Below are 13,578 nucleotides of genomic sequence, written 5' to 3' on the forward strand. Positions count from 1 at the left end.
TGTGTCCCTATTCCTACTTTCCACTAATTCTTTGTTCTTTTCTCCTTCCATTTTATCCTTTTTTTTGTTACTGCATTTTATTTTTTTTTCTTTTCTTTTTTCCTTGAGGACAGTACTTTTTTACACCTTCCTCATCCTCAGTTTAAACTCCTGCAGCACAGTCAGTCTTGCAGTGTTTGCTTCCATCTCATTTGTGTCAGTGCTAAAACCACTGCTGCCTTACATGGAGCAGAATTGGCTTCTTGTCCATCTACCTTACCAGTGTCTAAAATATTTTGCTGTTTTTGGGGGAGGAAAACCTGATTTTTGTCACTGGACGAGGCATATGTAATCCCAAAGAGCTGCTGAGATAGGAGAAGGCATGGCACAGTGAAATCTCTACCAGTGCTGTAAGAGGCAGTAACTCCCTGTTTGGCTTGGACTGTCTATGGTTTGAATTGATGTTACATTGACTTCGGTGAGGGGACAGGGCCAGCCATAAAGGGCAGAAATGTTCAGCTATGCAGTGGGCAGCAATGCCCTGAGATATACAGTTGGGGCAAGGGTGTGGGTGGACAAACAAGCTCCCAGTCAGTGGTAAATACAATGATCAGTTCTTTCCCAAGAACTTCTTTTAGAGGTTCTGAAAAATGTTCTTTCTTTTTGGCAAGGAGAAAAAGAAAAAAAAAAAGATGGGGATTGTTAATAATTCCTTATCACATTGTGTAAAATCTCAAGTAGATCCAATTTTTTGGATCCAATATTAGCTATAACGAAGAATAATTTCGAAGTCAAAAGATATTCACCAGATAATCAGTTATAGCTGGCACTCCAGGAGATGCATATCAGTGGTCTTCCTTTGTATACAGCAGACAGCATGACACCAGACACATCTAAGCAAAGGTTTGCTGTTGCATTATGAAGTCATATCCTTGGGATATTTACTGCAAGGTGCAACTGTTTATTGGCTATTATCCCTGGAGTATGTGACGAACATACACATGAAGAAACTTCCATGCATGACTCAGATAAGAAAATGCTTGATAAAATGGATTATAATGTATTTGCAACAACTTTCAAGGTTGAACATTTCAGAAATAAAGTAAGAATATCAAGTGTAGGACCATGCAAAATTATCAAGCCATATTCATATAATATTTGTGACTTAAGTAATCTCATAACTTTAGGTTTTAAATGATATTTTTTCAGTGGTTAAGCTTTTATACTGAAAATAATTTATTTAGTTACCACAATAAAAACTATTAACAAATGGCTCGTGTGGCTCAGAAATGTGAGGTTTTAAAGAGATTAAATAATCTTTTTGGAGATGGGCTAATTGAAGGGCGAGTCTTTATGGAAAAGATAAAGGAACAGGTGGGTGGTGGAAAAGCAAGTTGACATGAGTGCAGATGTTGAAGAAATGAAGTGGAAAACTCAGACAATAGGTAGCACACTCTTGATTTGGATATGGAGATGGGAGGTGGGAGGCTGACTTCTGTCTCTGACAGAGGACAGTATGGGTCCATTGCTCTAGCGGTAATTTAGAAAACAGAAATATAATGTTAGATATGGAGAAGGTGGTTTCTGGCAAAGCTCTTGGAATGATAATGGGCTGAGGTCCATGGGTGTTTGCTCTGAAAAGGAATTCCAGTCCTAGGATATCTTCAGAATTAGTGTTCCTTAGAGGTTCTCTGCCTTCTTGGGATGCCCAAGCATGGTTATTTTCCAGCATTTTCATTCCTGCCTCCCACAGTCTGGGTCAAAAAGACACAAGATCTCTTCTTGCTGTCTGCTTGTATCTAAGAAAATCTGTCTACCAGCATGAGTCAGCACTACTCTGCTGTATTCAGGTTTCCAACACCTTTGTTTGGAGTAAAGCTCCAAAGAGAAATCCACAGTCTTCATGAGAAATACCAGCCTGTTCTCTGCTCGCTGCGGGATGTGGGAGCAAAGCATCCTACACTGAGGACGAGGAGCACAGGGCTGCTGGAATGGCATGACAAATAAAGAGACTTGGGTATACAGCCTCTTTGTCCCTTTCCCAGGCTTTGCCTGTCAGCAGATGTGTGCTCATGCGCATTCATACATAGATTTGAGAAAGCAAGAAATAATTACCCTTGTAGATAACCTTCTGCTTCAACTGTTTCAAGCTAATAGTCTGAAGAGCATTTCATAAGTCAATATGCATGTGCAACATTGGTGGAATAGGCTGTCTGGTGAATGAAGACTAAACAATGCATGATTTACTGCTTTCACTGACGGAGGATAATTGTGATAAAAGATATTGGATCAATTCTCTAGTCTTGTGAAAACTGAGAGAAGTTATCACACATTTTAACACACCATTGATTTGGCTTCAGCCACATTCTCTTGTTTCTGGAAGCTCCTAAGCCTGTCTTGCTTATATTAAACATTTTCAGCAAATTCAGTTTTCCTTCTTATTTAACAATATTCTTTTTTGCCCCCTTTTTCTTTCACCTTTTTGTTCCATTAATTGCCTGTAGGGTAAGCAGTCTTACAGGGTGTTACGTGCAAGTGTTAATGGATCAGAAACAGTAGGAATCCTCCTGTGTGCTCTGTTGGTGGGTTCACTTTGATGGACGAGATGTCAGCTCAAGAATCATTGATTTTCATAGACAAAATATTAACTTGCCAATAGGTTTTCCAGATTTCCTGGTGTGCTTGTGTGAACAATGGAAAATTATACTTAGTGTAAGTGCACTGGTTTTGCACTGGGGACGGAGTAGTGCAATCATGCAACAGCATGCTGAACAAATGTTAATTAAGAAGGGTTTTATCTAATTTGAAGCTAATTAATTCACTAGATGGCATCTTTATGAAATTGAGGAACAATCTGAAATAGGATCAGAGCTTGTACTGTGAACATTAAGTGGTTAATGGATCTGCTCTTCATGTGTCTGTGTAAAATCCTTTCCTTATTCCCAAATCTTTGATGTAATTTTTTCCCCATTCAGAAGTCTCCTTCAAAGAATTTCCTGTGCAGATTTAGCCCACTTTAAATGCCAAATGCTTTCCCATTGTATTTAATAAGCTCACTTTCCCTCATGTCTAAATTGGTCTGCATTTTCTGAACGTGACAAAGGAGGGTGAAATGAGAAAAGCAGCCCTGGCAAGCCGTTTTGTAGCTTAATGAAAGAGCCCAACAGGGAGGGAAAGGGAGTCAGCAGAGGACTGGTTTGCTCCTGTGTGGATGAACTGCCCATCCTGTACAACTAAAGGTGTCTCCCCTTACCCTTCTGATACTTTCAGGAAAGGGTGCAGAAAATCGCTTTTCTGGCGGTGAATTGTCAGAGGAAGTCTACACCTGCCTACCCTGCAGGGAAGGATGTTCTTACTGTACAGATGATACTCCCTGCTATGCACAGGAGGACAAGTATTTACGGCTGGCTATCATCTCATTCCAAACACTCTGTATGCTGCTGGACTTCATAAGCATGCTGGTAGTCTACCATTTTCGCAAGGCAAAGGTAAGCAGACATGTTTTACTTTGATATTCCTGCTCACTGTGTGGTACAGACCCACTTATGTTAGGTGTATAGCTTCTCATTTGGACAGTCAATTTCTCAGGTAAGGAGCTCAATTCAAAGAGAGGATGGGATTTCCAAACAGGAATGCTTTGCTTTAGGCGTGGAAGTACATACATTGTTTATGTAGTTTTTGAAAAAAATGCTGTGCAATTTGTGTCTCCCAGTGAAATCTGCTTAAATTTCTAGATGGCCAGCAAAAATCAAGGAAATGTATTATGTTCGAAGTAATTTTGGAAAATCAGGCCAGTTACACAGGTATCTAAGGAGGCATGTGGGTATTTATAGTCTCGGGATCTTGAAAGTCTCTGTTTTACCACTGCTAGGAATGATGTTTGGTTTCAATATATTTGAGAGACTAGCTGGAGAATAATTATATCAAAGAGAAATCTTTCCAAATAATTCTAGTTCCTAGAGAGTTTAAACTTGATTCTATAGTTAAAGATTTTTTTTTTTCCTCTAAAAGTATGAATATATTAAGGAGTGTCTGTAAATTGCTGATGCAGGCTACGGTTATGTTTTGTGTACTAACCTAATGAACTTTCTGCTTACCTCACTCAAAATATTAACATATAAGATCTCATGGAATCTCACTGTTGCCTCAGTAACTGCAGAATATTCTCTGAAACTTCCAATTTACTAACAAAAAAATGAATTGAAGCTGGCACATATTCACTACCTACATTTGGGAGACGTAGGTGTGCACACAGTATGCTACGTTGTTGAAATTAATAGCTTCATCCACTTTCCATAACTAGATAAGCATTTCCATTTTGGTTTTTGGAACACTTGATCCCACAGTCTTCCTAATCCTACAGTGTCTGTGTTACAAATGCGTGGCTCATTTTGAAAGACTTTAATATCCTGGCAGGAAATCACAGAACGAGCAGTAACATTCTTTTTTTTCTCTTCTGTTTCTGACAGAGTCTTTGTATTTAATGATATTGCATAAAATGATTCAAATTACAGACTTAAATGTATTTATAAAGTTTTTCATTATGAAAAGTCTGTTGTAGGCATCTGTTTAGTTGCCTAACATTAACTTAGCAGAAGAATTTCATTCCAATTTTGTGAGATTTTAGTCCGCACAGTAATGTTACTCGCTTTTCATGTCATAGACAACATCATGAAAGAAGCGTTCCTTGTGGGTAAAAAATTTACTCTCGAGACCTACAAAGTGAACAGAGTAGATTACTTCATATGCAGCTATTGCAAGTTTGGCTTGAATTTTTTTCACACTGAAATATCGATTGTTTTATAAGAAATTTCTATATTTTCTCATAAACAGCTTGAGATCAGAGATGAGTAAAATTGCATACACTCTTGCACTTGTATACTTTACCTATGTTCTGATATACGTATCCACTACAGTAAAAAAAAGATACATCTTTATTAAACATACTACAAAAATCTTGTGTTTCACAAAAGCTGCTAGTAATGAAAGGTACATTTTTACTTTTGTGATGATTAGCCATTTCTCCAAAGTAGTCTATGAATAAAGAACCAGAGAGGATCTGAATATTTAATACCAAAGAAGCATATGCACACCATTCCTTGTTTCTAAATAACTTTTCAGTCTTTATTCTAAAATTTGAGCTTACTTTTTTCCAGATTACCTCTTACCATTAAAGATTCATCATGACATCTGAACAAGTGAGAACCAGACATAAAACAAAACATCCTTTTTTTCAGAAAGAAAAGTGATGCCTTTGAGACATTGCATTTCATTCAGTTGGACAGAGATGGTTTCAATTATAATTTTGCTACCTTATAAGAGAGTTGACTTTGCTCTAAATGTATATCTCACAAGGAAAAGAGGAGGAAAAAAGAGACAGAAAAGTAATATGGTGATTAACTATCCTTTCCTGTATGATCAATGTTTTAAAGGAATAGAAACTGATAAATAGATGTTCCATTGCTTTTCATGTCATTCAGCTGAGTTTTTTCTTGGATTCCTTTTGTGTTCTTTACCTTGTTGGTACAGCATGATTTTAAAAAGAAAAAGATCTTGTGTGATTACTATCAAATGAGAAGTTGTATGAAGGGCAACCATACTGAGAACAATGAGTATTTGCATAAGAAAACTGCTGGTTACATTGGATAATGACAGAAATTTGGAGTGAATGAAGAAAACTAGTAACTGACTGTGTACTCTCCGCCAAGGGGGGAAAGTCACAAAAATGAAAGAACAGCTATTGAAATATATTTAACATATCTGCATTTTGAGAATTTCCAACTGTTAGTGAAACAAACCTCAGTTAGGTTAGTGTATCTGTCTGTGATTAAAGTAACTGTGTTAAACTGCTCATTTCCATTGTGCTGGGTGGGTGTCAGGGAACAGCATTTTTTTGATTCTCTCCCAGGTATGGCACTACAACATTCAAATTGTTAGAAAAAGTAATTTTTAATACAGCATTTTAACAGAAAGAACTATGTACTGCTACCATATCAAGAAACAATCTTCAAAGTCTTTAAAAGAGCAAAAGACGGGGGTTAAGAATTACAAAATGCTAAGGCCCCAGTGCTGAAAAGAATGAAGAGTAGATACGTGGCATTTTGGTACAGTTGTTGATCAGTAAAATGGGCTCAGTAAAATGGGAAGGCAAATGGGATCAGGTTACCACTCTAGTAAAAGTGACTGTGCAAAACACTACTTCATGCTTGTACCTTATGGAGGCTCCTGGTAACCATTAACTTCAGAAAGTTTAAAGGTCCTGAAAAGTTTAAGTCCACCAACAGAAAGCACCTTGGGAAGATACACCCCTGGCACCTTGACTGTTATATTATGAGTGTAATAATTCAGACAAAGAATCATAAAGGCCCATAAGGACCCTTTAGATTGTGATGGAGGTGACAATCTTGGTCTCAAAAAAATCATCATATCAGTAAGAGCAGATGCAGATCAGAAGTATTTTAGAGAAGAGAAGAAATATCTCAGCTATTCAGATCGTAGTGGGTACACATATTATGACCATGTAGTACTTATAATGGAAACTGCTGTGGAAGAGTCGCTCATCGGCGCAGTTTAATCAACAGTGGGGTATATATGCTAGATCCAAGCCAATTACTAGAAGAACAACCATTGGTAAAAGATTTACTGCTCCACTCCCAAAGAACATAGCAATGAGAACAGAGATGTTTTCAACAATTACTGCCAAAGTGTTATTGGCAGAATGTGACGATACGACTTTCGTTTTGACATGATCTTTATTACTGACCTAGGATGTAATAATGATCTACAGGGAAACCTGGTAAATATCAGCCAAAGCACTTCCACGAGTTAAAGATTTTGAGAAAATGAATGGCAATAAATAGGCAAAGCCTATAGCAAAGCCAGATGACTGGCTTCTAAAAGCTAGGCTTCTCTTTAGAGGAACCTTTAGAAGTCTCTGAAGTTTTAAGTCTCTTCTTTTAGAACTTCTAAAGGTTCCTCTAAAGAGTCCTCTTCAGACTTCTGAAAGAACTCCTCTACAAAACTGCTGAATTATTTACTGTGGAGTAAGCTACTGCTTACATTAATAGCAGTAGAGGGGGAATGGAAGATAGGAAATGTGACATCTGTGTTTATAAAGTCTTCCCGTAATGGTGACAAGAACTAAAGATCAGTAGGTCCAACTTACATGCTTCCAAATTCATAGAAATGGTAACAAAAACTAGAACTACCGGGTCCATGGATAAGTGTGGGCAGTGGGCTTTTGTGAGAATGTGATGCCCTACAAATGTATTTATATCTCTGTGAAGGTGGATTATGAGCATGTGGATATGAGAGTACTTTTTCCAAGGTCCGCCACTAAAAGCTCTTAAAAATTTTCATCTCAAGGGGCTAGGTGAGCTACACTTCTTGTAGGTAACCAAGAGATGACAGAGGAAAAGACAGTGCAGGAAATATGGTATAAAATCATGTAAGGCAGGGAGATGTTGACATGTGAACAAATATTCATGGTTCCTCTTAAGATATCACTAGAGGGTGTTCAAGGGATCTCTCAAGTGGTTAAAAAGAATCAAATAGGTGTTTTACACAACTTTTAGTTGCTTTATGTCACTCATTGGCAAAGAATATCATGGATCCTAAAGTATAAATCAATTCAAATAGAGTTTAGAAGGAATCATGAAGGATATTTCCATTATTGGCTGTTCAAACACAGTGGTTTTGGTGAAACATCTGGTGCAGGAAGTCCATAATTTTTATTATTGGAAACTGGGAGGATAGACCAGGAAGGATCACTCTCTGCTGTTCTCCTTTAATAATGCAGCACAGGCCATGACCTGAGGTAGGACACTAGAGTCTGAATTAGAAAGACATTCTTTTGTTCTCTTGGCAAAGAGTCATTAAGTTAGATTTCATACCTCTTGAAAGCACTGTAGTTACTCATATAGACTTGCACGTTTGACAGGTGGCAAACCAAAATTCGACTCATTTGTCCAAGACACCGTTACTCCAGACTATCACTGGTATCACTGAAAAAAATCTTGGCATTGCCAACCTGTAAATGAAACTGCAAATTAGTGACTTCAGACAGTAGTTAGCATTGGCAAACAGTACAAAATGGAACTGCAGGAAGATACTGTGAGAAAGCTCAGGCTCAGATGGATGCAGAGGAATTAATTTGAGGCTTTGTCAAACACAGGTGAAAGTGACTCAGCAGCCCCAAGATTAGCTCAGCAGCAATGTTACTAAACTGCAAGAGTCATAACTGGAGAAAATCACAGTCAGAAAATGTGGCCCTTTGCTGAGAGAAGGGGGAACTCCAAAATGGTAAGAATAAAAAAAAATTTTGAAGAAGGCACAGAAGGAGTAGCAGAAGCTAAACTATTAGTGAAAAGTATTGTAGGGCAAGACAGAAAAAGATGAAAAATGTAACTGATAGAGCAGATGCTGCAGCTATATGTGAAACGACAAAGCATTTTAGCAGAAGAGTTAATGGAGAAAGTGTGCCAAACAAAGAAAAAAAGGAAAAAATATTCACAGCTAATACAGAAGGGAAAGCAGATGTGCGGATCACTTAAAAGAAATCTTCAAACACTGTAGACAACCCCCATGCCAAGCAGTAGTGAAAGCTGGAAACCCTGAGCCTGGCATTAACACAAGCTGCAAGAGGCTGAAAAACTCCTGGGAGATGGAAATGGATGAAATGCCATCAGAAAAGCTGACAGCACCTGACAGCACCAGTTTAATGACACTGAGGGACCTGTGCAATAAAGCCTGGGAAAAAGAGATTTTTTCCTCAATAGTGGAAATGCTGGAGTTTTATTAGACTGCCCTGGCAGCGTGATCTTGCTGAACACTGCAGCTGGGGACGTGGTGAGATTTCTGCAGTGTGATAGTAAGAGAGGTAAAGGGACACTGGGTGCAAAACAAGGAAGAGGCTCAGCTGAGGCTCTCAGTGCTTTGGATGGATTAGATATGTGTCCTAGCAATTGTAGAGGAGTGTATAAAGGAATAGGCTCATCTTATTTCTTTGGTTTTCAAAAGGCTTTGACAGACTATGAGAGGATCTTGCAGAACAACTTTCAGCCCTACGGAGTCAGATCTTCATGGCTGTATACACAGGTGCAAAACATTCTCTAAGTTGAACTAAGAAACAAATCAGCTCAAGGTGAACACTGGCAAACATCCTTGTGTGCTGTGGCATTGTTATTGATTGGATAATGCAAACATTACTACTAAAAACACATCCAAAAAGTATAAGGCTAAGCTAACAAAAGTAGCTGGCTAGGCAAGGGCAGAAATGCCTGATGCTAAAACAAATATTCTCAAAAATTAGAAGCTGAACAGTGATTTTGTAAGAAAAAGCATCAACAAAATAGGAGAATTCATTGATGTGAGTAGTGTTATATGAACCAATGGAGAGCTTAAACAGGGAATGACCAACTGCAGTATTGATTACATGCAGTGTAAGGGTAGCAAAGCTATATGGCACCAGAAAGAAACAGAATGTTTAAATAAATACAAATAAAAACCAGATTTTAAAAAATTATTATTTCCAAGTTAACATAGGATTTCAAGAGCTAAAGATCTACCAGAGCCTTAGAGAGGAAACCAGCTGCATTGTAAACAAGTTCTTATAAAAGTACCAGATCATGGAAGTACATTACCTGCAAAGAACCTAAAGAGCTCATCAGTTGTCAGGCTGCCTTTTCAAATGAATCAGAAAGAAGAGCTGAAAATAACTGACCTTTGCATAGCAGCATACCAACTCAAACATGGAGCTATCAGGTAGAATACAACTGCTGTGAGGAATTGTAAGTGCCCTTAAGAAATGCTAAGAACCACCACTGGCAAAGAGACCAGAGAAGCTGATCTCAGCCATAGCGTGGAAGAGGCTAATTGCTACTTCGGTGATGAAGGAGGGATGAGAATGTGACCCCAGTCTTGACTCACACTAGACCTATTCAGAAGGGTCTTGTTTGCTGTGAATTCGCATTCAGATCAACGCTAAAGGCCTCAGAGTAGTTGCACTAAAGCCAAGCTACTTTCCCATCATCTCTCCTTGTCATGCACTGCAGCGCTGCCAGGTTCTGTGGGGAACCGCGGGCGTGCAGGAGGAAACCTTTGGGGGATCTGGTCTTTCTGTCTTCCTAATGTATCTCTGGATGTAAATCCAGCACATCAAGGTAAAATTGACAGCAACCAACACCCTTGGAAAAGGTTGTTTTCAACTCTGAAAAATAATGGAAAAAATGCTTAGAGGAGAGTCTTCAAAACAGCAGTTTGGAATGGTGTTGTCATATGGCATTAACGATGATGAAGGACTGTGATAGAGCCCAGTGAAATGAATGGCTTTGCCCCATTCAAGACCATTCCAATTCCAAATATTACAAATTTATAACTAAACCACCTTTTATTGTACTGGTCTTTTTTTGCCCCCATTTAAGAACTGTTGGAAATACAGAAATACAAATACTTTTAATGAGAGGAGAAAAATGTACATCTGGAACACTGGTCATGGAAAAAACTCACAGTTAACAAGACCACATGGCTAATCATCAGCAAGAATAAATCATTTTACCTCTCTTAAGGGAACTGTGGCAAGTAACAGCAACTGACTGTGTTTATATGGTTTTTACTCTCTGTTGAATACAGATTTCCAGCGTTTGGAGTTCAGGGTGGCTAGATATTCTATGCCACCACCTTCCTGTTTTTCCATTTAGTGTAAATACATTTAAGTGTTCTGCTAAATATGAGTTCAAAACTGTGAAGATAGTCCCTAAACAATGCAATTTTAAACACTGCACAAAACTGCACATAGATGGAAAGGCAACATGCAAATTAATGCTGTAGTTCCCCTTTCTAATACTGAGAAATCAAGAATGTCTTTTCTCCCTTACTGCAGCCATGATAGGATGCAGTAATTCAGAGTGAGATAATCACAGGCTATTGATGTGTGATACATCTTTAAATATTAAAGCATGCTGGCTTTGCAAACATACCTTTTTTGCTAATGTAAATCAGCCAATCCTTTCTTCTTTTTAACTTTACGGTGGCATCTTGATGTGCTTATGCCTGGATGCCTTTCATCTTTGGTGCACATTCTGCTTTTTTCTCCCTAGCCACCAATTTCTGATGTTTCAGCTGAAGTGGAAACTTGATAGAGAGAAGACATCTTGCACAGATGGAGCAGCTGCCTTTACATGCTGTACTGGTGGGCATACCTGACAGTTCACTCAGCACATACACATTCTGTGCAGTGCTTTATACACTCTTTCTTCATCATATCCTAGAGTGAGAACCTAGTTTCTTGCGATTTCTCAGGGAAGTTTATTGTAGTCTTGAGGTGTGCAGCTTTAAAGACATAGGCAATGTTGTTTTCCAAACTGTTGTTTTTAGTGGAATTCTCATTTCCTGTATTCATAAAACAGAACTTATAAAATGTCCTTTCCCATTTTTCTGCGTAGTTAAGATATGCCTTTAGGGACGCTGTATTTTTTTAACTCTCACATAAATAATTGCAGAGTGCCCTATTGAAAAGATGAGAAGTGCAGGGGCTGTTAGCCTGCGGCAGCAGTTGAGAATCAGAGATGATGTACTGGATGCTGGATTTCCCAAAGACAGCACGCATTGGCTGCAATGGTGGTATTGCCCTGTGTTTGCAGGGTGTTGTGGCATTCATTTCATAAACCCAAAGGTTTCACTTCTGTATATATTTGCATTCTAATGGTTTAGAGGAATTAAGTACTTGTGAATAGAAAAATAAACCTAGTTCCACTATAGACACTTTAGGCCTAAGGAAGAACTGAAGTGTGAAGAAAATAAAGATCTAGATATAAAATATGTTGGTTGATTTCAGTTCAGTCTCATGAAGAAGAGATAATGAGAAGAGCAGGGCAGGAGGAAGCACAAAAAGGCTATGTAACAGTGTTCACTAGAGAGAGTCTACCCCTAATGGACAAGGTAGGTCTTAAAAATTACTTTTTATCAGTACTCAACGGTAGCTAAGGATCCAAAAGCTACAATCTTCTCTATATATCTTTATATTAAGCCAACATTTGCCTCCACAAAGTTGAATTACACAGCACCTTAGAGCCCATCTAGAAAACACATATGATTTATCGGGGAGTGTAGTGCCTTCAAAGTGATGTGAATCAGTCGTGGACTATGACACGTGTGCTCCACTTTGGTGTTCAGACTGATTCCTGGCCTTTACTTTCTTAACCTTAATGTCCTGCTATTTAAGACCTTGCAGTCTAGGAATCAATGTAATCTTCTGTTCCGCCAATACTCCACAAAACTCTACAATGTAGAGCCCCAATGTTCAAATTAATGGAGCTGATAGTAGTGCGATTTCAGTGTAGGGTGCTGTCCAGGAAGATATCTGTCACCAGAGACAAGGCTGTAGTAGCCTTGAAGGCATATGTAAGTTTAATTGGATTACACTATGATTTCACTTTTAAAATAAATTATGTAAAATAAAGGTAATCGAATCCTTGAATTTCAGCATATGTTTTCCAACAATGAGAGCTATTACAGCATAGAATAATTTTTCCAAAGCTGTTTCAGAGCTAGAAATTAAACTGAGCAAACTGCTAAGATTTTTGGTTGTCTGTTACTCTCTGATGCTCGATGAGTCTTGTCTTTGTGGCCCTTGTAGGGAAGCTGAGTAGACCAAACGGTCTGTCATGTGATAATAAGCTTTCCCCACTGATTCTTTGATGCAGTAACTTCAGGACAGTTGCATTTACCTGAAGTTTCATTTGGGTTTGTGAATGGGCATTTACAGATTTGCTGGGAAGGGACTTCCTATCGTGTCAGCAGAATAACAGTGACATTATTTATTTATCCTGCTATTTGTCTTGGAGTTGTATGCTGCTGTGAACCTTCCTTGTACAATCAGTAGCAATAGCAAAGTCCCTGGTGGCTTGCACAAGGTCTTTGGCATGCCTCCCTTTCCAAGAGCAGACTTCTGTCTGAAGTAGGCCTTTCTTTTTGTTTTAAGGGCCTAAGTGTAGGCTCTGAAGAACTATTCCAAGTGTGAGCCCAATATGTAGTGGAGGGCCTTTTCAACCAGGAAGGCTTGCAGAATTTCATAGTGACAGTCATTTGCTTTGTGAGCTCTTTATCTCTGGGAAAAGCATTTGGGCAATCAACAGGGCCAAGGTTTGGAGATTGAAATGTGGTTTTTGATGCAGCTGGGATTTACATTCCAGTGTGCCAGTGTCTGGACCCCATTTTGATGCTGAAAACCACTATAACTAAAGAGAAGCACACTTGAAGATGAGAAAATAATTTTTAAAAAAAGTTTCACTCAAAGAGAAGGAAGAAATAGCTTAAATGAAGAAACGGGAAAACAAACAGTATCAGAAAAAATGTAGCATGAGAGCTTTCAAATAACAGAAATAAAACTGTATTGGAAATCATATTCTAGGAAAAATCTTGCATTTTTTACCAAATATTTTTTTATTGTAAAACTTTTATTTAATGCTAGCATCCTCAGAGAAACTTTATGTGCTGCTTTTTATGTGCTTTTTTGGCTGTATCACGTGGTGGAAGCTGAATACAGATCATTCAGACTAAAACATATGCCTGTTCTTCATTTTTTTCTTCATTTCTTTGGGC

The 13,578-nt window shown here is 38.4% G+C and overlaps 1 protein-coding gene across 3 annotated transcripts in view; it reads left to right on the top strand.

Moving 5' to 3' along the window:
• GPR158 (G protein-coupled receptor 158) overlaps positions 1-13,578 on the top strand; it is a 210,627-nt gene that overhangs the window by 93,401 nt on the left and 103,648 nt on the right. For all 3 annotated transcript variants that reach the window (XM_072854471.1, XM_072854472.1, XM_072854473.1), the window contains exon 4: positions 3,250-3,467. In XM_072854471.1, the coding sequence (XP_072710572.1) occupies positions 3,250-3,467 (218 nt within the window). The remainder of the gene's footprint in view (positions 1-3,249; positions 3,468-13,578) is intronic.

The sequence above is a fragment of the Ciconia boyciana genome, chromosome 2 (assembly GCF_034638445.1).
Source record: "Ciconia boyciana chromosome 2, ASM3463844v1, whole genome shotgun sequence".
Lineage (NCBI taxonomy): Eukaryota > Metazoa > Chordata > Aves > Ciconiiformes > Ciconiidae > Ciconia > Ciconia boyciana.